The 27,105-nt window shown below is 41.7% G+C and overlaps 1 protein-coding gene across 2 annotated transcripts; it reads right to left on the reverse strand.

The window, feature by feature from the left end:
* kif3ca (kinesin family member 3Ca) lies at positions 1-27,061 on the reverse strand. 2 transcript variants are annotated; one of them, XM_030405684.1, is made up of 9 exons: positions 25,056-27,061; positions 9,373-9,474; positions 8,885-9,007; positions 8,682-8,690; positions 6,305-6,423; positions 4,936-5,052; positions 4,539-4,647; positions 4,228-4,373; positions 1-3,720 (listed from the first exon to the last, which is right to left on the reverse strand). In XM_030405684.1, the coding sequence occupies exons 1-9, from the start codon at positions 26,469-26,471 to the stop codon at positions 3,633-3,635; spliced, it is 2,229 nt and encodes a 742-aa protein (XP_030261544.1). In that variant the 5' UTR covers positions 26,472-27,061; the 3' UTR covers positions 1-3,632. The 2 variants fall into 2 exon arrangements, with proteins under 2 accessions (XP_030261544.1, XP_030261545.1); XM_030405685.1 differs by lacking the exon at positions 8,682-8,690.
* Between the last annotated feature and the right edge of the window lie 44 nt (positions 27,062-27,105).

Here is a 27,105-nt window from a genome sequence, read left to right on the forward strand (position 1 = left end):
GCGCTTGTGACGGTATCTTTATTACATTTTTTTTAATCAGCCAGACGTGAGCTCAGCCCGACTGGCCCACCATGTTACATACATACATATAGATACATGAAAACCCCCCATCCCCATCCCATCACCCTTTACCGGCAGGTTACCATGGAAACAGGCTCAGTATCCACCTCCTCCACAATCGTACTTCACTTCCTGATTGTCTCTGGATCCCTGCATCCATCCGTCCCCCTCCCCACGTCCTCATCGGCATCCTCCCCCTCCCCCACAGCCCTCACACACACACACACATTCGCACACACATTTGTAGAATATTTTACAGCCCTGACACAGATGAGAAACGTACATGGATGATTTCACAGGATAATATGACATATGTTTGTACATGAGAGGCAACACAGACTGGTAATAACTGCTTGTTTTGCTCCTAAAAGATTTGACCCAGTCACACTCATCCTTGCATCAACGTCTGCCCTATTTTTAGACTATAATTAATGGATATTTAGAAGCAGTAGAGATGACGGATGCTGCATTACACAGGCCGAATAAAACAGCAACATCTAACTGAGCAGTTTCCGTATTGTAGACTAATTTCTCATTTTTAAATCAATTGTTCTGTGTTTTTCCCGACAAAAAGCCCCCTGAAAAGATTGAGAACATGTCCAAATACATGCCCATCTTCTCCTGATTAAGCCCAACTCAGTTTGCAGTTATACACTTCAATTTGTGGCTCCTCTTTCACTTCAATAAAAGGTGCAGTTGGTTATATTTTAACCTCCATTATTCAGCACGGACATGAACATCGTCACAAAGCCTCCGAGCATTTAAAGTCACATTTTTTGTGGGGGATAGCAAACTGGGTCAATTATGTACCCATGTGCTAATGAGTAAACACATAAAATCCTCAGTGTGTGTCTGTAGATGATGGAGACAGCGTTGGAAGTAGGTTAACACAGATTTAGGAATTCAATGTAAAAAAGCACTTTTTCACAGAATGACTTTAACTCTTTTCCCCTGGTTTTGTTTATATCGGATCATTTCAGCAGGCTACCGCTCAAGTTAACATGTCAAATATTTTCTGTTTCTAGCTTATATTAGCAATAAATAATATAAGTAACTGCTGCTTTTCCCTGTTTGATGTATGCATCACATGAATCTCTTCACGTATTGGACTTTTGATCGGACAAAAGCAGCAATTTTGAGAGGTTACCTTGAGCTCTGGGAAACGTCAGACACTTATATTCTATTTTCTGACCGTTAAGCTCACCTTATCACCTAATTAATAAAAAAGACGTGTTAGTAGATCCCTCCATGATGAAAATTAGGTCTTCAGTTTAGGATTATTGTCATCCTCTATTATGTCAATTATTTTCTGGAATTTGTCCGTCTTTTGTTATATGAAAAATGTCCAAGATGACGTCCTCACTTATCTTGTTTTGTCCCCAAAGTGATCCATGCCTGACTTCTCAACGAACTTCTGCGAAACTTCCTTGCAAGTGATCGGATATTATCAATGATATGGTTTGATGTTTGGGTCTTGACACATTTATACAGAAGGGGGACAGTGTCACGTATAAAGTATTGTAAAAAACTCTTTAAAAAAAAGCAACAGAGCTGCTGCACATTAATGGTCATAAATGTTGTTTCTACACACAAGTAACACACTACTCTGTGCTATCAGGAGGTTCCGCTGCAACTGGATCTCTGGCATCAATAATACAGTGATAATTAGTCAGCCTGACCCCCACTGTCTGCTCCTCTTAAACTCTAACAAGTAGCAAACCCTGTGACACTAAACTGTACACCACCGACTGCAGACTGCTGCCCAATCCAGCCAGTGAGGTGCACTTTAACAGGCAACAGTCTGTGAACAGGTGAACACGAACACATGAACAGAGACCTAAGGTGTATTCATCAACTGGAATGGGGTGAGTAGCTAGTGTGGGAATGAAGCTCTTGACATCATCATCATCAAACAAGCTGTATATGACCAAATATATCATATAAGTAACCGTGCCATTTGAGTTTTCTGTCATCATATATCAGAAAGTGTTTTGCTTGTTTGTTTCAGAGGGACGCCAGAGTATGGCCCCCCAACTACGGAGAGTTATTTTTTGTTCGTTAATCTTCTGTTCCTTTGGCCAACAGTGAACTTTCACTCTTATTAATCATTTGCCCACAAATGTCGCGAGTGGAATTTTATCACTTCTTTTTTATGTGGGGTTGTTTGAGGTACTTATCCCCAGTGGGTGTATTACCTGCAGTAGATGACTGTCAGCTCTCCCCCTGTGTGGAGAGGCAGCGCGAGGCGGCAGCAGGGAAGCTGATTATTTATGTTTATTAGCCACCTAAAAGAAAAAAATATATATCCATTTAATTGTATGCTGTGTTTTGAAAACTTGTACTGCTTTACATAGGCGTCAAACAGCCTTTTAATTTGGCACTTCATTCCACTTCTGTGTAGGACTACGGAGGTTGTCTGGTTGAGGGAATGTAGTTCTAATGTAGTTCCAAAGGAAAGGGCTGTTTGTGGACAACGTAAAGCTGCAAAACTGTTCAAAACATATTGCACACTTATACAGATCAATATTTTTTATCACTTTTTGATTTTTCATTGAAAATTTGTTTTGTGTACCAATTGTGTCCATTAAGTGAAATCAAACATTTTGAGTTTGTTTTGCGTGGCCACATGTTTCCACCTCGAGTGGAAAGTTCAGTTTTTAGACATTAATGGGTAATAAGGTTAACATTATATAATAAACCTGACCAAAATAAGATATCTAATGGTTCCTGACTTTAATGGCTATGCATTATGAATACAAATCCCAGTAAATGTATTTTGAAAGTGTGACATGCCTCACTATTTTCATTATTTTAATGAGCTTATTTTAAGGCATTGCTTTTTAAATCAGACACAATAGCACAATGATGCGACACAACAGGTACGATACAGGTCATCATTCAGGTTTCAGAGCACCTCGTCTGACCGGCAACATAATCACAACATCGTTTTCTACGGCCAACATGAACATTAACCTTCATCCTCTATGAATTCATTTCTCAGTCTCCTCTTTTACCCAGAAAACTGACCAAACCTGCCCCAAAAACCCAAGATACATGAAATATTTACACTTATCTTACAGGCGATTCAAGCAGTCACAGTTAGAAACATAACATGGCAATCATACAGTCTGGTATATACAGATAACACGCACACGCCCGCACACACACACACACACACACACACACACACACACACACACACACACGCTCACACAACAGTCTGGGCAGCACAGCACTGCAGCCAGTTGTTTTTCGAGGACAATCCGCGGCTCTTGGGCTCAAACATGCAAGGAAGAAGAAGAGGCATTCTGTTGAGTCTTTACATCCGTAGAACAGGAGGAACTGATGTTTTCTGAGTTAGTTTCCTGTAAAAAAAAAAATCACTTCCTTGATTACGACTCTTAAACGATGTCCATCACCTCTCAGGATACAGTAGAGGCGGCCCGGCCACATTTCAAAGTCTTTGACAGGATCACTGGCCAAAAAGGGGGCGAGGAGAAATAGAGGAAGAGGAGTGAGGAATACAATAAATTAAAACAATGAAAAAAAAAAAAACTCTCTCCACTTAGGTTTTACTGTGCCGCCATGGGTGTGGCAGTGTGGCACGCCGCCAGGGACACATTAGAAGAAGAAGAGGTGATGGATTTTGGGGTCTGACACCTGCGACAGCAAAAAACAAGAAGCGGCAGACATAAGAATAAAAAATGTGGATCATGTATAATCTCAACCTTTACATCCAGTTTAGACGAAGGTTAATAAGATTACTCAGCAACATTGAGATTAGAGGCTGCTCAGGAAATGAGAGATACAGTAAACCATCAGATTAGGACCGCCTAGATAGGGTGTGGCTAATCCTGAATAATCTCATTTAGAGATGTGCTGACTCTGAACCATTTACACCAGTCAGACAAAGGCCAGTAAAAGCAGGACAAGACTAAATCAGTACTCAAAGTAAAGCGATACAGCCGATACTGCAGTTTGGACACATTTTTAATGCCTTAAATTAGCTTTTTAATTTTAGAATAGGCTTCAAACTGCCCTGAAAAGTAGCCTAGAGACCATTTCTGCTGTACTACTATTTCTATATGCAAAAATGGCAACATATGCAGAGGTACTTTATCTCAATATATCTCAGTCAGGATCTGGTTCAGGGTTTTTCAGGCTCACCAGGATCGAGACTTGCGGACACCTCTGTCCTTGGTGGGCGAGCTGTCCACAGAGTGACTTTGGTTCAGCTCCGTCTCCGCCGAGCGATCCAGTGAGGCGGTGTTTGGAGGAGTCATGTCGAGCTCCAGAAACATGATGTTCTCAGCCTGAAGACAGACGGATGATCTGATTAGGTAAAGGTGTTTCATGCAGTACATTTTGCGAAGCGAGGGTGAATGTTTTAGCCTTGGCGTTGTTAGCTTTCCATTGTTATCACAAAGTTTCCCATTCAACAGAACTCCTCCTGAACACACTCACACACGCACACTTACCCTGTATCTGGAGTGAGCTCCCATCGCTATGGCAACCCTTGCGTACTGGCTGATTGGCCGTTTGTATCCGACTGCAGATGTCGGCCTTTTCTTCATCTGCGAGGATTTGCTGTACAGAGGGAGAGAGGAGGATCAATGAGAGACAAGCAAACCAAAAATCTGAAAAATCTGAAACCACTACTGTATGTCTAAATGAAGCTCCAGAAATGATATGATCTACTAGCTATCTCTTTTATTCTGCATTATTGGCAGCGGAGGAAGACGAGAGAAGAAGAGCGGGTGACACAGAGAGCACTAATGTCAAAAGGTCATGAGCCCCGACTCTGATTTAACACATTTTTAAGTTCATTATTTCCACCTGACGGCCTGAACCCCAACATCTGAAACCCACACTGACCTTTCAGCAGGAACAAGAGGCTGGAACTTCCACTGATCCTCCTCGGGGTCAAAGGTCAGCCTGTTCATGATCTTATTCTTCTCCTCTGGAGGGATGAAGTTCTCTATGATCAGATACCTGCAGGTACACAACACACGCCAATGCAAAGGGTTAGTCTGAGGTCATACCAGGAACAAATACTCAGAGGATTGAGTCTGCAGATTATCATGGTGTCTGAATCGTCTGCTCTTTTTCTCTTTTCTTATATATTTAAGCACTTAGATAACATCTTACGAGCATTCTTTAGCTCTTTGCCAGTCTATGTGGCCCGTCTACAGTATATCGAAGAAAGATTTATAGAAGAATCGTTTTGGACCGAGAAAATTAAAAGGGTCATTCAATACTGACTATATTTTTAAATACACTACATGAAAAAACGTATTTGGACAACCCTGTCTACATAGGTTTGTGGAATTTTTGGTCTTTGGCGTCATGTGGAGTGACACACTGCTGCATTTGGCGGTAGATGTTTTAAACTGTCAAACACATATTCAACAAATGACATTTTCGTTGTCCTGGTATTAAAGGGGCACTATGTGGTTTTGAAAAAGAAATTGAAACTCAGAATGTTAATACTTAGAATATTAATGAGATAATAATTAAAGAAATATTTATTTTCTATAGCTGAATAAACAAGCTGTTCTCAGAGGAAAATAAGGTCCCCAAAATACTGTTTGAAGTTAGAGAGGTGGCAGGGTCCGCCACATATAAACAAAATAAAACAGTAGGAAATTGTGTTCTTTAAGGTCAGTTTGTTTATTCAGTCATGATAACAAGAGTGTTTGTTTGTTTATTACCATTATATATTATTCTATTCATTTCTATAATTGCATAATTTCTCTGTCTCTCTTTCTTTCTGCTGTGATTTTGCCTGTTTTATGACTTTTACTCCTTTTACTCATATTGCCTTTTGGTGTTTTTACATGTTCTGTTCTGCCTCCTTGTTTAAACTCAGCTTACTCGTGTTTGCCTCGACCACTGCGTATTTATTCTGGAATATCGTCTTCCTGGGTTTCCTGCTTTAGCTTGATTGTCAAAGCACCTTGTAAACTGTGTTTTTAAAGATGCCATATAAATAAAGTTTGTTGTTGTTATTTTTGGCACTTTTACGTGACATTATGCAAATATACATGTGTTGACAAAAAGCTAGAAAATGAATGTTTTGTCGACCATGAAGTTCCAGCTCGCAGATTTGATTCCACATCTCTCAGCCTCTCTCAGCGTTCAGATAATGATCCTTCATATGAAGCGTGTTTGTGTCTGATGCGAGCACTGTTTGCTGAACCATCCGGGCAAATTCACTGTTTTCTGCTGACTCTTCGGGACTCACTTGAATTTGAGCTCTCTGGTGAGCTCGTTCTGGGTTTGCTCCAGTTCCTGCCGGCTCCTCACGTGCTCGTCGTTCACGTCCTGGATCTCCGCTTTGATGCACTGGAGCTTGGCATACAGCTACGAGGAGAGAGAGAGAGAGAGAGAGAGAGGGAGAGAGAGACAAACAGAGAGGGTGAGGAGGAGAGTTGTCGCCCGGCGCAGTGTACTCACTGATGAACTGGTCTCCGGCTCGCTGGGGCTTGGTTGCCCATAGCAACAGCACTGGAGGCACTGGTGTCGGGAGAAAAGGGCAGCCAATGGGAGCCTGGCAAGACGGCAGCCCTCCCTCTCCACGGTTCATTCCTCCTCTTTCCTCCTGCGCTCCTGAGCTTCCACACTGTTCATTCTTTGACTGCCCGGGCTCTAAACAAGTAGGCTAATCCTGACTTTAGCCCTGGTGTAGTTATCCTGAAAGATGACACTGCAGTTCACAAACTATATGATGTGAAGGCTTATTTTCTGGTAACAAAAATAATGCCCAAAATTGGATTTAAAGCTTAAAGTTGGATTTTTTTTAAAGGGAATTCCATGTTCACAAACACAGCGTTGCAGAATAATAAAGGGCATGATGCTGCAACACCCAGGGGTATTTCTTTAAAGGTTTTAAAAGACGACTTTTACCGTGAACAAGTTTTCTCCTTTATTCAGAGTTTACTGTCAGCTGAAAACGTCAGTGGAGCTGTTCTCCAAAGTGTCTCCCGAAGTATTTTACACCAAACTGCTGCTTTCACACCAAACAGAGCTAGATATTCCTGATTACTGTTCACACCGACTTCTTTCAAACATGAAGTCAACATGAAGCCTGACAGGTGACTCTTTGATTCAACAGTTGTCATCATGACCCACGTGGGGCAATCGCAGTAGTTTGTGAAGCTCTTAAATGCTTCTGATGCTTCTTCTTGGTTTTATTTCCCATGGTGTTCTTATTTGTTGTTTTATTTTGTACTATAGTTTAATCGTATTACATTTGCATTGCATTTGATTTTTTGTGGCTTTTTGTGGCTTTTTGCGGCACGTGTGTAAGTAACACACAACACATAAATATCATAATATCCTGTAAATAATCCAGATCATGTTAAAGGTGCAGTATGTAAGGATTCTAGTTGAATGAATGTTACAAAAAAAGATCTGCTGAATGTGAAGAAAAAACTGTGTTGACCTCATCATGACCCAGCTGGCTCCGGTCCCAGTCCCGGTCTACAGCTCCTCTGCTAGCAGTGTAAACACCAACACGTCTGGATGGACCTCTAGCTGCACGGCTAACTGAGCTAACGGCAGATACAGTTAGCAGCAGTTAGAGGCTACTTCAATTCTATAATGCCCAATTATTTGTTTTGAGCATAAATCCGACAAGTGGATTGTCTTGTCTTATGTATGTCATACATACATACATACTTCTTACATACTGCACCTTTAAATCATTTCCGTTTCTTTGTGTTCTGGCTTTGTCATAGAAGGTGGCAGGAATGCATCTTAACGCTGGTTCCCACCTGCCATAACACAGAAAGAGGAAGAAGAAGAGGAAGAAGACACAGTAACTAGCTAGCTAGCGGGTACAGCGTGTGGCTAATGTGGTGGACGAAAGCGAGACACTCCACAGCAGCCAAAGAAAGTTAGCTCCCCAGTGAGACAGTGTTGTTTGGATTCTGTAAGAAAATGACTTGGCTGACTGCATTGTTGTTTTATATCAATAGTCACAACAGTATTGTTATCATGAATTCTTTCGGGTACGATAATCGTTTCTCAAAAATCTGATATTACCGCCCTATCCTGATCTGATCCTGATCCTGTCTTAATAAATGCTCCTCAGTTATTATCAACCGCTTTGTTGCAACTTCAAAACGTCCTGCAGCAACCATTTTCCACTCAACACTCTATTTGACCCTTAGTCTGTCTGAGCTTCACAGGCTGCCCTCCGAGCTCTGAAATCACAGTGTGGAAACTTCACGTCTCAAACTTCCTACTTTTCCTCGGAGAGGCGGCACCATGCAGTGAGAGGAGGGTAGATGGCACGCGTGGCGAGTTAGAGCGTCAGGAGGGCAAAGATCATGAATCACTTTGTCACCCAACACCGACACAATGGCTTGTTTGGGGTTAGTCCTGCTGGCCGTGCAGCAGATTGGGATGCGAGGCGAGCAGGGAAGGGGGGGTTTGTCAGGTTCAGAGTGTTGTTTTAGGGTTTTGCACTGCGGGGATTTAGGAGTGAGTTACTGGGAGATCCTGAAGGGAAACAGACTGAGAAGGTTAGCATGGAGAGCGTGAAGAGGCCCGGGATTGATAGAGAGTGACGGAGAGAGGGAGAGGTCCGGGGAAGAGGAGGGGACGGCAGGACAAACCTTGAGATACTGGCCGAGGCGGGGGGGTCATTAGGGATCCAGGTGAAGGGACAAGGGGATCAGAGGGGTAAAGAGGGACACACTGACATTAGGAACAGAAAAGGATGTTGCATGTAAAAATATATGTTCGTTGTCATTATTCTACTTTGCAAAAGTGCCTTCTTTTGTTTTTGCATCATGAGCGGTATCGGTGCATCTTTTACCTTCTTGAGTTTCTTGGTCTTGGCCTCGACCTCCTGCTGCAGAGAAGTGAATGTCTCTCTCAGCTCCAGAGTCTCTTCGTCCTGCACCAACATCTGCTGCTGGATCTCCCTCTCGCTACACGTCTGAAAACATTCATCAAAATGTCACTTTTTCGGTTCAACAGCACCTCCTCGCATCGCTCGTGGTCACGGACCTGTTTTCCTATGTATTTCGCAGGTCACCCTTAACTCTAAGGTCTGTTGATCGATGAAAACTGCACCTGAACGTCAGAATTTTCAGTATTTCATGCTGCAGTTAAAGGGAGAGTGTGTCTCTTCTCCAGTTTCCACTTACTTAGTTCACAAATATTTATTAATCGTATAGTAGGCTTTTTGTTACATAAGTACAGCTGTATAATGTTGGGAAAAAATAAGCTTAATTATAATTTCAAAAAAGGTGGTAGATTTCTTCAATGTCAGACTCAATAAACACACACACTCAGGTTTACCTGGTCAGCGATCTCCTGCCTCTTCATCTCCAGCATCTTCTGCTGCTCATTGGTGTGATCGATGATGTTCTTTCCGCCGACCAGCAGCTTGCTCTCCATCGCCTGAGAGGCACAAACGAATACTCAGATTCATATTTATGATCAAGAACCCGCGTGGTTAATTCTTGTAGCAGTAACATGTCAATTAGTATTGGAAGTTTTTTTTTTGCTTGTGTCACAACCGAACTACGGAAAGGAATCCAACAAGGAAACATAATCAAACAAAAGCTTATCGCTCATATCTTAACTGACTGATTCAGTGGTAAAACTGTAGCTGAAATTAATCATTGAGAAAGTATATCTAAATCTTAGCATCCAGGGCAACGCTCAAGTTTCTTGAGGTCAAAGTGAGGTCATCAGGACATCTAACAGTTGGATATTTGTGTGTGTGTGTGTGTGTGTGTGTGTGTGTGTGTGTTGTAGCTGTAGTCAGTGCAGACATTGTGCTGATGAGGCAGACAGATCTGGAAGTGAGCAGATTAACGTCCCCGCGATGAGACCACGCCACAACAAGCTGAGCTCGGCTGAAACATTGTCGGGGCTTCAGACCTCAGGCATGAATCACATTCAGAAGTAGACCGGAACAAAACGACGGTCTGTGCTTTCATGTCAGCCTTCTTGGCGACTGATGTCTGATGTCTTTGGTTCAGGCTGATGTATCCTGACTGATACTATTCAACAGACTGCCATGACATTCCACTCAGATATTCATTGCTCTGAAAGATGAATCGCGCTGACTTTTCATCTTCCTCTACCAGCAGGTCGCAGTTTCGACTTCAAGATTTATTTATTTCTGTCATTTTAAGACACGATTATTGAGTACATTATTATTACATTCCTATATGCTACTCACGAAAATAGAAATATATATTGATTGGTAAATGCCAGTGTATGCATTTCTTTATTTTATTTAATTATGTTTACAAGTCGTTTAAGCTGGGTTTGCATGGAGCCAGCCCTGCGGACACTCTGCCTCTCCGCTCTCTCTGGTCCAGAGACTCAGTGGGTCGAAGGAGTCGGCGGGTTTAAAGGGGAAAGCACAGCTAGAAATCAGCCCACCAGCGCCAGCAATGCAGACATGCCAGCGCACATGTGTAAATGCTCACTACCTTACCTGTTTAAATAAAGTTGTTTTGTGAGTTACTTATGTAAAAGAATAAATAAGTCAGACAGAGAAACAAATAAATAAATTTCATCATTAGGTCACAATTTAAATTTCACTGGTACGTTATAGTTAATAAACAAATACTTGCAAAACTAGCAACATTCAGCCTCAGCTCTACTCTGCTAATCAGCAAATGTTAGCATGCTAACACACTAATATAACATGTTGAATATGGTAAACGTTATCACTGTGTTGACATTGTCAGTGTAAACATGTTAGCATACTGAGGTTGACAGTCACTTACCCCAAAGTTGTGCCAAACAATGCTATAGACTAAGGTTTTTTCTCTTTCTGTTTATTTCTTAAGAACTAGAGCACTTAATGAATGAATTTCTACTCATAATTTCTACCTTTTCAAAATGAAATTCATGAATATTAAAATATGCCTGTGAGATCTTATGAAGAATCATTAACATTTCACGCCTCGGGTTACAGCGCCTTTGGTTACTGTGGAGAATAAAAGTGATGCACAGTGATGCAATCTGTGTCAAATGTGAACACACACACACACACACACACACACACACACACACAAATATCATCCCACACATGTGTCTGTCCTGAGGGATCGAAATCTAAATTGAACATGGTGAAGCAGGAAGAGCCAGAGACAAGAATCCGAGAACAGAAGGCGAAAAAATATAAAAAAGAAAGAGGGGAAAAAAGAAAAATGGGGCCTGAGAAGGGCAAGCAGGGGCCACCGTCATTTTGTATTGGCCACATTCCAGTCTTGGGACTTAATACAAAAAGACACAGTGTGTCAACAGTGTGCAGCCTATACATTCCTTATTACATGCACAAACACACACACACACACACACACACACACACACACACTTAAACTCATACAGAGAGTACAGTGGAGTCCCTCAGAGAGGATGCGTCTGCAGCAGGTCTGTTCAGAAAGCCTCTTTGTCTCGAGCTGTCTTTGTGTTCTCTCAGTGTGTGTGTGTGTGTGTGTGTGTGTGTGTGTGTGTGTGTGTGACTGCCTGCTTTGCTGCTCTTTGTGTTTTGTCATATTCTTTCAGCTTCATTAAAGGGCTGATTCATGTCAGGGTTTCTCTCTCTCTCATGCATCCCATGTCTCCTCTCCCTGATAGGCCAGTCTGATACAAATCCTTTACATTCAGAGTCTATAATGCAGGAAGTGAATAGGCTCGACACTTTAAATTTATCCACCAGGCACTTGCCAAGCACATGATGCTATTATCCGGTGACTAAAATACATATTCACGTGTTAACTTCAGGGAAAGATCGGCTGTGAGTCTCATTGGGTTCATGAAACTGTGTCAAAACACCAATTACACCAATTCACAATCGCAGCGACATCCAATTAAAACCAAACAATGCTCTGTTACACTGTACAGTACTTATGCCTGCGAGCATTGAGTTCATGAAAGGAAACAAGTCTTCTTCTGCACTAAATTCAAGTTGGCCGCTGAAGAATAAATCTTTTATTTCCCTCTTAAAACAGGTTCAGAAAATGTTGGGCCTCGCTTTGATAAAGTCTCTGCCTTAGCAGTTTTGTGTGCCATTAGCTGGACATGAGGTGATTCTTTCGCTTTCTTTAACCACAGCTGCAACAAACAGGTCACTATCACTGCCATCAAATTAAACAGAAATCATGTGGTCCTCTTAGCTACAGGAGAACAATGCCACATAGCCACAAAAGGATCTTTGTATGACGAGGATATGCTCCTGTTATTCAGTTAAGTTAATTAAATCAGTTGGAGCAACCGCAACATAAAAAAACAAACACAAACTGTGTGTCATCGTGTCATGTTCACTGATTTCCTGTTTCATTTTGTAGTTCTCTCCCCATGTGTCACGTTTTATTTTCCACTTCCTGTCTTTGTGTTTCTTCTTGCTTCTTTTGAACCTTGCATGTTGTGTTCTTTATTAAAGCTCGCCTGCTGTTCATTTACCTCCTGTGTCTTGTGCTTGGGTCCTGTAACCATAACCAGTTTATCCCTCACAGGGACAAACAAAAATACATCTTTCTGCTCTTAACTGTAGCGCCATTTATCCATCTAGATTATTTTTGTGTGAGTTTCCCAGTTTGGGAGATACCGGCCCTAGAGGTGTCTGCCTGGAACAAGATGGCACTCGACTTGGGAAGGAGGAGGCTAACAGCGCTAGCTAACGTTACAGGTCAGCTGAGGACGCTATCAATGTTTTCATCCAGCGCTGTCACAAGCGTGAGGCTCTTGGTCTGGAGTAGTTGCATTTCCTTCTGCGCAGTGATACGCAAAGAAAATAACTCATCCATGAAACTGCTCACAACAAGGTCTGTGGCTCATCTTGAGTTAAGAGACACTGCTGCTGCTTTTTTTGCACTTTGAGCACAACCAGTTGAGTGTCATCTGAATCCATTGCATTAGAGGGAAGGCAGACATCTTTTTCACTCTGGGGTGAACTGTCCCTTTAAGTTGGGTAAATGTGGAGTATAGTCTACAGAAAAAAAAACTCTCATGTGAGAGTTTTCCCAAGAACTACCGCTTCCAAATACTGTTTTAAGACCAACATGGAGGAGAAGTCCTTCAAGGGCTCTGAAAAATGGAAACTATTACTTTTATTTCTAACCTACTGCTGCTGAGGAAAACTATGTAATATGATTGAAAGCAACTAAATGCACCATGTGCTGAACTGTTTCATTAGCCGCTGTTTTCCGAGGCCACAACTGAACTTTTGATCTCAGCTGTAATCCTTTATTTCACATTAGAGTTCACCATCTAGAAAGAAAATCAAATTATCCTGAAATATGCTCCAGTCACGGTGTCATGAGTTGCCCTGGCAGATCTCCAGAACATCGTGTCTTTAATGTTCAGGTCGATGCTTTCTTACGTCTGAGCCGATGTGACGATGAAAAGAAGACATGAGAGGAGCAGGAGGAGGAGGAGGAGGAGCGATGACTCAATGAGGAGTCCGAATGACCTTCAGTCACATGAGACACGAGTCACTTGTCATTCGACTGTCTCCACAGGTTGAGATTTCAGTCACACACGGACACACACGCAGATGCAGTCAGGATGTCTGCTATTCTCTAAAGGTCAACATTGAGCTTCAGTTTGTTCATCACGTCACTTTAGACAGTTCTGTGTCTACATCTCAGTACCACTGGATCAATAAAGCAGATATTATATCTTGCAATGTTTTTGTATGTGTGTGTGTGTGTGTGTGTGCTTGCTTAAGAACGATTTCCACATTGGAAAGTACAAAACTCTTATCCGACTTCTTCATATAATATTGCAGGATATATGTACAAGATCAGATAGAGTCACATGACACATATTCTGTGTCTGAAATCTCTTAGTCTGCAGGACGACTGCTAAAAGTAGCAGGTAATGCTTTATATTTATTTCCCTGTAATAAGTGTTAGTAAAAAGGTAATGAAACCCTTCTCTGTCCTTATAAGATGCTTTATAACATTTTAAAGATAAGATAAGGTATAACAAGATATTGCTTTATTAGTCCCACAGTGGGGATACTGAATGTGTGTTAGAGTAGCACACGGGATAGCAAAAATAGAGAGCATTAATTAAAACAGTTATAATAAGTGAGTAAAAAATATGAATTAACAATATAAATAAGAGATACAACTTTGAAAATAATAACACCATTGGTGTCAATAACAGCTTAAAGGGAATTGGTTTCCTCAGAATTACCAAGTAAAGAAGACTGTTGAATTTAAGTTGCACGAGCTAGAAAGTTTCAACCTCAACTTAAAAATCATGAGTCTCCTTTACTTGATAATTTTGAGATTTCACTGATTTTTTTAAAAGTAAAATCACCTCGTCAGATTTTACAATGTAGCTGCAAAAAAGCATAGATAACTGTAAGTTAGTGTGTAGTTGTTTGCTAATAAACGCATAATAAAGCATGTATAAGTCTAAAGCAATAAAAAGCAGAGTAAAGGTTTAACACTGACACGCTGAGTTAGGTTAACTTAAAGGTGCAATATTTCATTTTTTGTCAAAACCATTACACTAAATAGAAATAAGAAAGAAATAACCGGTTTTGACTTACATATTGCCGCTTGGATACACATGTTTGTAATGCTATTATAAACAATTATAACAAGCTTGTGTTTTCTTTCTTAGTTTAAGTTTTTATTAACGTTCTTAAGTGGTCATAAACTGTGAACAGGAGTCTTATAAATACAAGGACTAAGAGGCTGTTATTATCAATTACCACTTATTGCTAGGACCATATTTACCAGAGGAAAAGAAAGCGTCTAATTTCCCAAGCGTCAGTTCTCCTGGTGCTCGTGGGTCCATGTGAGTGTGTGCCGGCCAGCATATTTGTGTGTGTCTGTGTATAATCTGCCTGTAAGTGTGTGCTCAAATTCTTTAAGCTGTGACCGATCTGATTTCCTGATGGGAAAGGGACTGGGAAGCGTTGCATATTGAGCCGGCTCATCCGCCATCAGCAAGCCAATTGCAGGGAGGCGGGGGCCTGCTGGGAGCGACCGGGGTATAAATATAATGTGACGACATCGGCTCTCTTGTGTGCAGCGGATAGACAGAAAGCTGAAGAAGAAGAGGAAGAAGACGGGGGACACTGAGCAGGAGCGACGGAGGCAGAAAAACAAGGCAGAACAAAGGTCAGAGCATCTCTGAGAATCTGCTTCACATCAGTCCTGATCGATGTGAAAACCACTTAAGCAGCCGCGACTTGAAGCCTAAAACCTCATTACGCTTCACTCACTGTCAGTCATCTCCTGCTTCTACTGAACACACGAGGCAGAACCAGTAAGTGACGTGCAGTCAGCACATACAGATCCTCCTTGTGCTCCACAGCCTCCTTTCATCCTGCCAGCGTGAGACCGAATGAATGAATCCTTTTCAAATTAATCAAATTAGCTAATATGTTCCGGCAATATGCATTTTTCTCAAATCACAGTGCATGTTTTCTCTATTCATTCTGATTTTATCTTACTGAACTGTCTTTTTGGGCCCCAGTGCATCAGGCGACGATGTAATTACAGGTTCTGGACTTTAAGACTTCAGCCAGCTAACTCCAAGATTAGTGCCTGACAAATTTGAATCAGGATAAAATAATCTAATCGTGTGGCTCTTCTAGGCCTGTCCAGTTTAGACCAAATAGCTTGAATTATTATGGTGAAATAACTCTTTCCGCGGAGGTTGTGACATTCAAAAGATGCTACAGCCATTTATAATGTAACGTAATGTAACAATGTAAGCTTATGTGAAAAAATCTTTTTGGGGCCCCGGTGCATCACGTGACGATGTAATTACACAGTTTGGTCACAACATAAACTGGATTCAGAGCCTGGTGTTCTTCCTGGGGGCTTGATCTGAACCTCCTGTGGCCAGACAGGTTGCATTGTGGGCAATGTAGGCAGTAGGTCTTAGTTTTCTGATTCTTCTTACTTGATTTTGACCTTTTTAAAACTGTCCAACATCGAGTCCAAAAATCTTACGGGAGTAGGATTTACTTGTACTTAGAAGTTTTTACACAGCGTGAAATTTTCTAAATGAATTATTGAAATGGTCTAGTATCGTTTTGTATATTTCATGAGGCTACGGTTGTTGCATTTGCAAAATATTACATCACTTGTCCATCCAAAATACCCATTTTCACTTTCTGTGCCTCAGAAGATAAACACACTTACACACAGTGTTCAATCATCTGTTTTCATGCGCAAACCTCCTCTCTGTTTGTTTGTCTCCTCGTATGAGAGAAAGAGGAGAGTGCTCTGTATAAGAACTGGCTCTGCTTCCTCCACAGATCCCATGATTGGATGCTCAGTTCACAAACACACGCATACAAACACACACACATGTACAAACACACATGGACACACACAGAGTTGATTCATCAATATTTCAGTGGTGCAGGCTTCCATGCTGAAAGATGGAGAGCAGTGATGAGCTCTCACTGCACACACACACACACACACACACACACACACAAACGCACGCACCTCCCTCTCAGACTTTTTCCCCTAATTAGACAGGCAGGAAGGCCGATGCATAAACAGGAAACAGTCATTCTATCCATGATGCTATGCGTGTGTGTGTGTGAGTTTTTCTGCTATATTTCCCATGAGGCAGTGGGCATTGTAGTGACCGCACATTCTGATTGGTTGAACTTCAGCTGGCAGGATGTAGGAAAGACCTTAATGCACAGTCCATGCCATTTCCTCCGATAACAAATGCGACTGGAAGAAGCATTCGCGGTCAGAGCAGAAAATAGTACTTGTTTTTCATTTGAAAGAGTCAATTATCCTCCTGCTCCAGGCTGAATTACGCTCCTCTGTTTGCTCTAAAGTCTGACGACACCACATCTACGTCAGGCTTCAAACAAAAGAGATCAAAGGATCAAAAGAATCGGAGAGAAGCCGCTCAGTGTTTCCCACACCCAGAGTTCATTGTCGGCCTCGCTCTTGAGAGTTGTCTGTCTGTGCTGATTCTCCCCAAAAAAGATTTAAAAATCCCCAATATTTGTTTTTTCTGGGAAGCTGTACGAAGGCATTTTCAGGAACTGAAGAAAATGGCTAAACATAGAAGCAGACGGGGCGGACTGAGGGCAACTAAGGATCGAAGAAAATGTTGAGAAATCTTAAAATAACCCCGTGGTAAAAGGGAAAACACCTCAGCTCAATGTATGAGGGATGAACTCAGTTTAGGGAGAAACAGATTAGCTAAAGGAGAGTGAAATGAAGAAACAAGACAGTGTTTCTCCAAATTGTAGCATCAAATCAACATCAGCAACAGAATATACTCCTGATGCGGGTAACAAAATAAAAGCATGTGTCAGGGTCTAAATAAGACACATGGAGCTTAATAAGACAGTCTTCTTTCAAAATGATAGAGACAGATGATGTGGAGCAGAGAGGGAGACGGGAAGAAGAAGAAGAAGAAGAAGAAGAAGAAGAAGAAGAAGAAGAAGAAGAAGAAGAAGAAGGGAGATGTTGCAGTTGTGACCCAGAAAAAGTGGATCTAAGAATAGTCCACTGGAGGGAGGAGCACAGCAGCCTCCTTTATGAGAACCTGCTGCTCAGCATGAAGCGCTCCACACTGACTGCACTGATACCTCGCTGTTTCATAACAGCAGTGTGCTGTGTAATGGCTGGTAAAACATCTGACTCAAGAGCAGAGTTTCCATTAATAAAAATAGTACTAGAGGATTTCAATGTCCCGGAAAAATGGGAGAAATAACCGCTCTGTATACAAATACACTCCTACATCACTGGAACACGTGGATACAATGTTTTCTTGTACAAAAACAAATAAATATTTTCTCAAAATCAAGAGATTTTTTAAGGGAGCCTGGGGATTTTCTCCTTATATGACATAACAGAGGTACAGCTACTGTATTTTTAAACTTTGCCATGTTTACTGTCACTGAAATTGTGTCTTCTTTCATGAACTCAGTGTCAGTTGTGTTCAAACTGCTGCTAAATGTTGGCAGCAGGTAAGACTACACACAGAAACAAAAGGAGAAAAACAACTTATTGTATTTAATGCTGAATTTACAGGAACATACCAAGTCTGGGGACTTTTTTCATGGGTCAAACAGTAGCCTGTATTAGTTACCGTTTACTGTATGAATACAGTAAATGGTAACTAATACTAATACATTTATAAAATGTTGTCTTCTTTCATACATTTAGTATAGTGTTGTTTAAACAGCTTCTAAAGGCTGGTACAGTGATGCCTATACAAACTGACACTTTTAACGAGGAAAGAAACGACATAATGTACAGCATTATATGCCGAATTCACAAGAAGGCTTGAATGGTTTTGAAAAATTGCTCAAAGTGTTTGCAAGATTTCTTAATTTTGTCCTCAAGCAGCAACTCTAAAAATCAAGCAATTTGTAAAGGGAGTCTGGTGACATTGCGGTCACCTGTTCAATGGCTGGCTGAAATGGACAGTGTTCTCACAAACAGCAGCTGCTAACATCAGTTTATGGCGTGACAGCATGACAATAAGTCATTCTTAAAACAAGGAGCTGAATGGTGCATTTGAATTTTAACAAATATATTTAAATAGGACGATATGTATTTATAATGGCATTACTAGAAGCTGAGAATTTAGAATTCTGCTCCTAATAGAGTATCTTCACAGTGTGGTTTTGGAACTTTAGCTCTGAATACTGCACCTCCTCCCCCATTACAATAAAGGATGTAAATCAAAGCTGGTGGCACCTCCAGCAGAGCAGACAACAGCTACGCCAACAGTTGCGCCAACATTACAACACAGTCCACAGATGGAGCGCTGCACCTTGGAGGCCAGTTAGCTCACAGCACCCTGCAGAAGCACCAGCTGACCCAACATACTTTCACAAGGCTCGTCCCTGACCTACTTACATTTTTTGATGTGTGTATGTGTGTGTGGGTGAGAGGGGGTATCAGAGAGGGAGACAGAGAGGAAATGGGAGAAGGGTCTCGACAGCATTTCAATCCGATGTTATCTATAATTGGTAATTACTGAGCTGTTTTCCACCATGTTTCCAGTCTCTCTCTCTCTCTGTGAGTCTGCCTCTCTGCCTAGCAACCTCTCTCTCATTGGCTATCAGAGCAGAGAGAAATATGGAACCTTGAGGCCACATTTGGTGATTGGTGGGCTAATATCAGTCTCAGCCAATCAGAGGGAAGCAGGGACGGGGTCTGCTATAACTGGCTGATTGATTAGACATGAAGTGTTACACCATCACAGGGCTGTCGCGGGAGCTTAGAAGGCAGTTGAATGATGGAATATTGTTATTGTCATAGGGCAATTAAATAAATTATAATTTTATTAATTCAGTAGCATGCATACTTCTTAAAAATTTGAAAGTATTGCTGTAGAGGGATTTATATGAGCGCACAAATACTTGACCAAAGATGCTTGAGTTGTCCATGAGCTGTGGACATGAATTGTTGTGATTTAGACTTCGGTTATAATAATCTTTAAATCTTAGGACAGGAATAGTGACTTCACTTGCCCAAGAGAATTTGATTTGGGACTTACTTGAGACTTGGGCCAAATGACTTGAGTCACATGTCTGTTATAAAGTACAAATTAGTCCCAAAGGAAAAGATTCAATCAGCAAATGAAGGAAATGACTAAATAATTAACCAACGGAAAGGAAAATCTTCTGTTGAATCATCCTCTCCTGTTCAATACCATCAAAGTGTTAGTCAGGCTCAGTGGAGATTATCCTGTAATTGAGTTACTTTATGATCTTTCCATCAGACGCTCTCTCCATCTACTTTCCTATGTGTCTGTTAATATAGTTTGGCTGCTATCCATTTTTTTTGCTTCACTCTATTGTCCCTGCCTTGGAAGTATCTCGACATGATACAATGTTGTGTCAACATTTGTCCATGTTACACAAAGAAAGACATATCTCCATGTTCAATGTTTTAATAAGAAGGCCCAAATATCTGTTGTAGACAAAGTTTCTTCAAATGCAAACTTGAAACATTTAGTGTTTTTTTTTAAGGGAATCTGGGGACTTTCACCACAGGTCTTCAAAAAGTAGCCTTCATTGGTTAGTGTTAGCTGAATTTGAAAGATTTGGCATGCTTTGCATCAATAAAATGTCTTCTTTCGTGAATTTTGTGTAAAAGTTTAAATCAGTTGAAACAGTGTGTTTAAATAGCTGCTGAGTGGTAAGACGCAGGTAAGACTGTAGCGAAGTCTGTTAAGTTTCTCCTCATGGAACAAACTCTTAAAATCATGTGATTTGCCACGGGGGTCTGGATATTGCGGTTACTAGTTCAGTGGTTGGATCACTTGAAACAGTGTGTTCACAAACATCTGCTGCTGACATTAGCAGGTTAAGGATGAACATGGAATGTAAATTACAGTGAACCACAGCTATCCTTGGAAATAAAAATAAAGTAATGCAATCACCCAGAATTCCCTCCAGACCAAGGAAAACTGTAAATAATAGTGATAGGTTTGTCTTTACAACAACTTTACAACAAACACTACTGATTTGAGAGCACGAGTCATGACAACCATCACAACGACATAAAGGCGTCCTTGTACATGTCTTAATCTTGTAAAACTGACCTGTGATCTTAACATGTGACAGGTTCCTTTGTTAATCTGTTGTTCCCCTCAGTGTGCATCCAGAAAAGGCTTCTTTACTTTGAAGAGCAAACGTTACGCACACTGGGGTGAATTGTGCATTTGTTTGGGACTATTTTCGGCGGCGGATTTATACACATTTGATGCTGTAGTGAGAATTTACAGCAGCAGGACGGTGTTATGAGGTTTTAACTCATAAACTACAGTAGCCCTGTTCATCACACTCAGGGATCATGTCACCGAGTGGATGTGATTTGCGTTTTTTTCTCGTTTTAGACAATAATGTAGATATAGCAGACCTTGGACACTTTGGATAGACCCTGACTGCTTGCATCTTGGATCAAACAAATTAACGTGTATCTCACTAACAAGCACTGAAGTAGTGCACTCACAGCAGCTGTCCGATGCATCAATAGCAGGAAATACTTCTTGTCCTTAATCGTCTTCCTCCTCGGGGCAAAGAGGAGAAAGAAAATGTTGCTGATTCTCTGCGTTGACATCAATAAGCAGCCGTCCAGTCAGCATCAAACACACACACACACACACACACACACACAAACAGCAGCAAAGACCCTCTGTGTTGCGTGATCACTGATTTCTTTATGCTTCAGCACAAAACAGTATTAGCTCCACAGTGCTAACAGCTCCATGCTTTTGAAAACAGCGTGATGGGAAGAAATATGTGGTGCTTCACACAGAAGCGTACATGAAAGCAGGATATACATCAGCTCTGTCTCATGGGACAATCCCACACCTCAGCAGACCTTCACTGAGAAAGAAAAATGACCACGTCCTACAGATTAGAATGCTTACACGGCTTTTTAAAATGAGTCTACTGAGGGTTAGCACAGCATTTTTTTGCTAATTTAAGTGATTTTAGTGCTTAGAGCTCTTTTGAGTATATGTTGCAGTGTGCATTGATTACAACAACAACAACAACAACAACAAAATGTAAAACTATGGCATGTAATTTTCTTTTATCCTGCCATTCAAACCAAACCAAATAAATCCTTTATTTACTTTATTCAGGATATACTGTATATAGGCTATATACCAAAATATGCATGAGAAAACCAATCACACATTTTTTAATTAAATATTGTAATATAATCAATTATTGGCAAAATATCTTACATTTATAGGTACAGTGCACCCAAATCTATCATGAGCGTCATGATTACATGGCCACGTCTCAATTTGGGAACGACTGCTGAGCCTGAGCAAAGATAACGGTATGTAAATCCATTAATTCTAATGATGGATCATCACAATCCACTTTAAGGGCGTCTTTGTTATCGGAAGGTTGCTGGCTCGATTCCCCTGGTCTGCATGTCAAAGTGTCCTTGTGCAAGATACTGAACCCCAAAACTGCTCCTGATGTGCTGGTCGGCACTTTGCATGGCAGCCACCACCATCAGTGTATGTATGTATGAATCACTGTAAGTCATCTTGGACAAAAGTGTCTGCTACATGCCCTAAATGTAAGTATAGAAATAAAAACTCTGATGTATCGATAATCGTTTTAAATTGAATCGTGGGTGGCTGAGAGATTCCCACTCCTGATTGTGATGTACTGTCTAATATCAAGATTATAAATATTATTTCTACTGACTTTTTGATCTTTCTCTCACACATAATGCCCTACATGGAAGATATTCATAGTAGGGGAGGCAAACGGATCATTTTGTCTACCGACTACAGCTTCAATAGACCAGAATGCACTGCAGCGGACTCAGGTACAACTGTAACCCTCTCTAAATGTGAAAGTCTATCTCTGTTATTACAGCTCTCCTGTTGCTATCGTTCCCTCCACCTACACTGACTTTAAATTAACCACAGCTGAGCACATCAAGTTGACGCCTCTGCTCTGGGAGTTGTTAAAGGCACTCTGGTGAGGGTTTGAGGGAGAACTACATGGAGCATCACCAACAGAAAAAAAACAGAACACTCTCAGGGATTTTTCAACCTCAACGTGTCCTTCTATTGTCCCAGAATACGTGACACTGAAATATCTTTTTCCCTCCTCTCATTTCCTCACTTCGGGGCCTCGGGCTCAGTAAGCTGATCCAGCAGTGTCTCATGTTTGACGGTCCACAGTGCAGCTACACTCATTCCGCACGGGTGACTTATTGACTGGATATGCCCATGAATCAGAGCAAGTAATTAATTCAGCTCTGACTCAGTCTCTGATTGCTGCCTGCGTGTGTTGGCGTGTGTGACAGGGCAGAGAGAGAGCTGACATTTTAAGCTACAGTGGTCACCCGTTCCAGCCTGGACATGTGAGACACTGCAGACTCTAGAGGAAGGGCAGCAGGTGTTTACTGCTGATATTCCGCTGGGTGAAATGTCTACTATATAATCACATAACTGGAGAGAATCCAAATCTGTAGAAATGTTATATACCCAAAACATTTCCAAATGTAAGGCTCAGTATACAGTATACATCTTTAGAGGAGGTGTTTAAATTTTTGGGGGAGGCTCATGATGAACAAACAAAGAGGGAAAAATTGTGTTTCTGTGTTTCGTGTGTGAATTTTTCTTTTTTAGGAGGACGTTTTGTCATTGTTATTATGTATCTAGTGTGGTAAACTATGCATCGGTTTGTTAGTAATACAAAAGTTACTATACTGACCTAGAAATATATCTATTGCTTTTTTCTCCATGTCAGGATCCTGTAAACACGTTTGGTAATGCTGCCTTCAGCCATTACCCTCCAAGCTGCTCTAATTTATCTTGTATTAGTCATAACCACTGATTATTTTAATCTTTATTTTATAGATTTTTATTTACAATTTAATGTTGTTATTATTATTATTATTATTATTATTATATTATTTTCTATTTTATTAACTTTTTAAAATCAACTCTTGGTTCAATGTGTATTTTATTTTATCTTTATCTTACTGCTTGTTTTCAGCTTTTACTCTTTACCTTTTGTTATAATCCTTTTATTGCAGTAAGTGTGCATTAGTCTCTACACCCATTTTTGTTTTCTTAATGTATCGTGTTTTTCAATCACTTGTATAAGACTTTGAATTGCATTTCAATTTGTCTGTAAGGCTATATAAATAAAAAAGAATTTGATTGATTGATTGATTTATTGATTATAGGAATGAATCAATCTGTTCAGAGTCGTTTGCAGTGCATACCATAGTTAAAACTGCAGTGTAGCTAGCTGAGCTTGCTAATGTTAGCATGTTATATGACCTGTTAAGATTGATGGGCAAAGGAGACTATGTTGAATATGGTTAACACATCCAACCAGACAGTTCATAAAATGCTGTTTAACAATGACCTTAACTGAAGGATCTTAAATTAGATTCCACAAAATACCACAAATAACAAAACATTTTGCTTAGTGACCAAATAGCGTTAGCTAGGTAAGCATCTTCAAACATTTTTCACTATTTCTAAACTGCATGAACACAACCAACTCAAAAAAACACATATTTCTTTTTCTTCTGCATGTATAAATAAATAAAACAGTATTAGGAACAAGTAGAAAGTATCTGTTGGTAAATTAAAGATGTGATTTGTAATTTACCTAACAAATTAAATCTGGTTACGGCATTGGAAGCTGAGCCCTGTTCATTCCTTTAAAGGCTGCTCAGTGGATCTTTGAAGCTAAAAAAGTCTCGACTTCCAAGTCATAAAATTACCCGGATCTCTCAAAGAACATGCGCACTACAGACTTCTGCCGAACGAGCATGCTAACTTCTGAATTAGCGCCCTGCTCGCTTGTCTAGAGATAAAACAATTTAGTCATGCAGCTCTTTTAAACTTTCCAAATGGAATCACATTTTGATACTGAAATGAGTCCATTGATTTGATCCATATTTGTAGCCCCAGCCTTTGTAATGTAAGCGTATGGGGTAAAAGTGTTTTTAGGCCCCGGGGCATCACATGACGTTCTTATTAGTCTGGCCACAACAAAAATTGGCTTCTAACCCTTGCGCTCTTCTACCTTGTGTGCAATGATGCATAAAGAAAACGTTACCTACATGAAACTGCTCACAACAAAGGCTGTGGATTACCTACAGTAACCAGGTTATGATTTCTGGATAGAGACATTCTTGTTCATGTTTTTTGAAATTATTTTCTTTGAATCACAGTCCAGGTGCCATCTAGTTCCATTATAGTCAAGAGAAGGTAGACATCTCTACGGCTGATTCTCCAAGACTCTGCAACTCACACCACAACAATGAAATTATTTTGTTGTTGACTCTTGAACGTCAGGAGTACATGGTTTTCTTTGTAAGGTGTAATTAGATATGAAGCTCCCAGAGTTAGTGTCTATAAAGTGCTTTACTAACAGATCATCAGATTATCACACATGATAATCTCCCAGACCACATGTCCCTAATCTGACTTCCTGGCTGTGTGAATGGAACAAAAGAATGAATGAATGAACCCACTGGCGGGACTCTCACCTTGTACTTGGCGGTCAGTTGCTCGGTGGCTTCCTGCTCCTTCCTCAGATCTCCCATCATCCTTTCCTTCTCTCCCAGGAGTCTCTGCTTCTCTTCGGCCAGCATGAACTGATCTCCTCTGATCGCCTCCTTCTCCATCTCCAACCGCTGCTCCTCCAGCTTCACGTACTCCTCAGCCGCCTTCTCCACACCCTCCTCGTCCTCACCCTCCGTCTCTTCGTCCCCTTCTCTCTCCCAGGCCTCGCCGTCCACCTCCACCTGCTCCTTCTTCTGTTTGCTCCTCCACTTCCTGTGGTTGAGCTGGGCCCGGAGGCGAGCGATCTCTCTCTGGAACTCTCGCAGAAGAGCATCCTTGGGATCCTCGTTGACCCTTGGCTGGTTCTGGATGTTCTTGGCGCGGTTGGCGTAGCGGAGGGTGGTGAGGGTCTCATCATAGTGCTGAGGGGCAGGACCTAAAGTGGCGACCATGACAGTCTTTGCATTCCCGCCTAAAGAGTCCTGCAGGAGCCTGGTCAGCTTGGAGTCCCGGTACGGCACATGGCTGCTTCGACCATCAGCCAGTGCTGAGATCACGTTCCCAAGTGCTGACAACGAAAGGTTGATCTTAGCGGCTTCTTTCAGGCGCTCTCCCTGGACACCTGTCTTGGCTTGGCGCTCACTGCCAGCCAGATCCACAAGGTTGAGGCGTCCGACCCGGATGTGTTTCCTCCCGTCTGGTCCTGGCTGGCTGCACTCGACTGTGATCAGGAACAAGGCGTGGGACCGAGACGAGTGTTCATTCATGTCCGTTGCCCCAACCGCCCTCGCCTGGTTGCCCATGTTCATAACCTCTTCGATCTCCTTGATGCTCTTGCAGACGCACGATGTGAGATCACGCACGTACACCCCTGACTCCGGATTCTCCCGGAGCTCCAAGGCTCTGGCATTGCCATGTTTTGGATCGAGGAGATCCCGAATCTCCTCCAGATAGATCTCGAGGTAGGACGCCCGCACCAGATATTGCCTATCAGACTGTGAGCGAGAGATGTGCGTGAAGATGTGGTCAAACGCGTTGGGGATCACGCCGCGCTTCTCCGGATCCATCCATGCCCCCTGCATGGTGTAGGTCTTCCCAGTTCCGGTCTGCCCATACGCAAAGATGGTGCCGTTGAACCCTGCAAGTACCGAATCTATGAGAGGTCGGACACTCTCATCGTAGAGATCTCGCTGTTTGGAGTTTGCATCATAAACTCCATCGAATGTGAACGTTTTCTGGGGCTCGCTGGCTGGTGCGCGTGGGTTTCTGAGGATTACCTGTCCCAGCCGGAGGTCCATCTGGATGATGCCCCCTGCAGGCCCATTGGACACCTCTTTGTGGTTGAGAGGCCGGCATCGGACTACCACCTTCACTGACTCACTGCTCTTATTTTTAGACATGACTGCCTTCTCTTATGTTCGCTGATTTATTTGGTCTGAATGAAAATAAATATAAAAAGAGCTGAAAAACCTGTGTGGTGCCTTTAATCAGCCTCCCGTCTGCCTGTGAATTGTGTAACCACTGAATCTTTAACCATTAATAACAAATTCAGTATGGCTTCTTGATCATATCATAACGGAAAACAGCCACAGTGCCTGTTAACAGAGACTCCTTTGATAACCAACACTAAAAATGAGATGCCACTGTGTTTATAGGCTAATTTCGTTCGCTTATTGTCTGTAATATTAGCCCACAAACAGACAGACGGTAACTAGCTCTCACGCACTGGATCGACGCTCCATTGCAGTCCCGCTACACGTCCAGATTCAGTATCGGTGAGAAATAAAGAAATCCAACACTGCCGACAGTAAAAAAAAGTCTCAAGTCTCAGTCTCATGTCGTCCTGATCCAACACGCCCGGTAGATCCGCTACAGACCGCTGTCCGCATCCTCCTGTCCGCCGCTCATTGATGCTCCGAGCTGGATTTGCGGCTCTCGGTGTGTGCGGAGAGACACAGCTCCACACACATACACACACACACACACACACACACACACACACACACACACACACACACACACACACACACACCG

The sequence above is a fragment of the Sparus aurata genome, chromosome 22 (assembly GCF_900880675.1).
Source record: "Sparus aurata chromosome 22, fSpaAur1.1, whole genome shotgun sequence".
Classification (NCBI taxonomy): domain Eukaryota; kingdom Metazoa; phylum Chordata; class Actinopteri; order Spariformes; family Sparidae; genus Sparus; species Sparus aurata.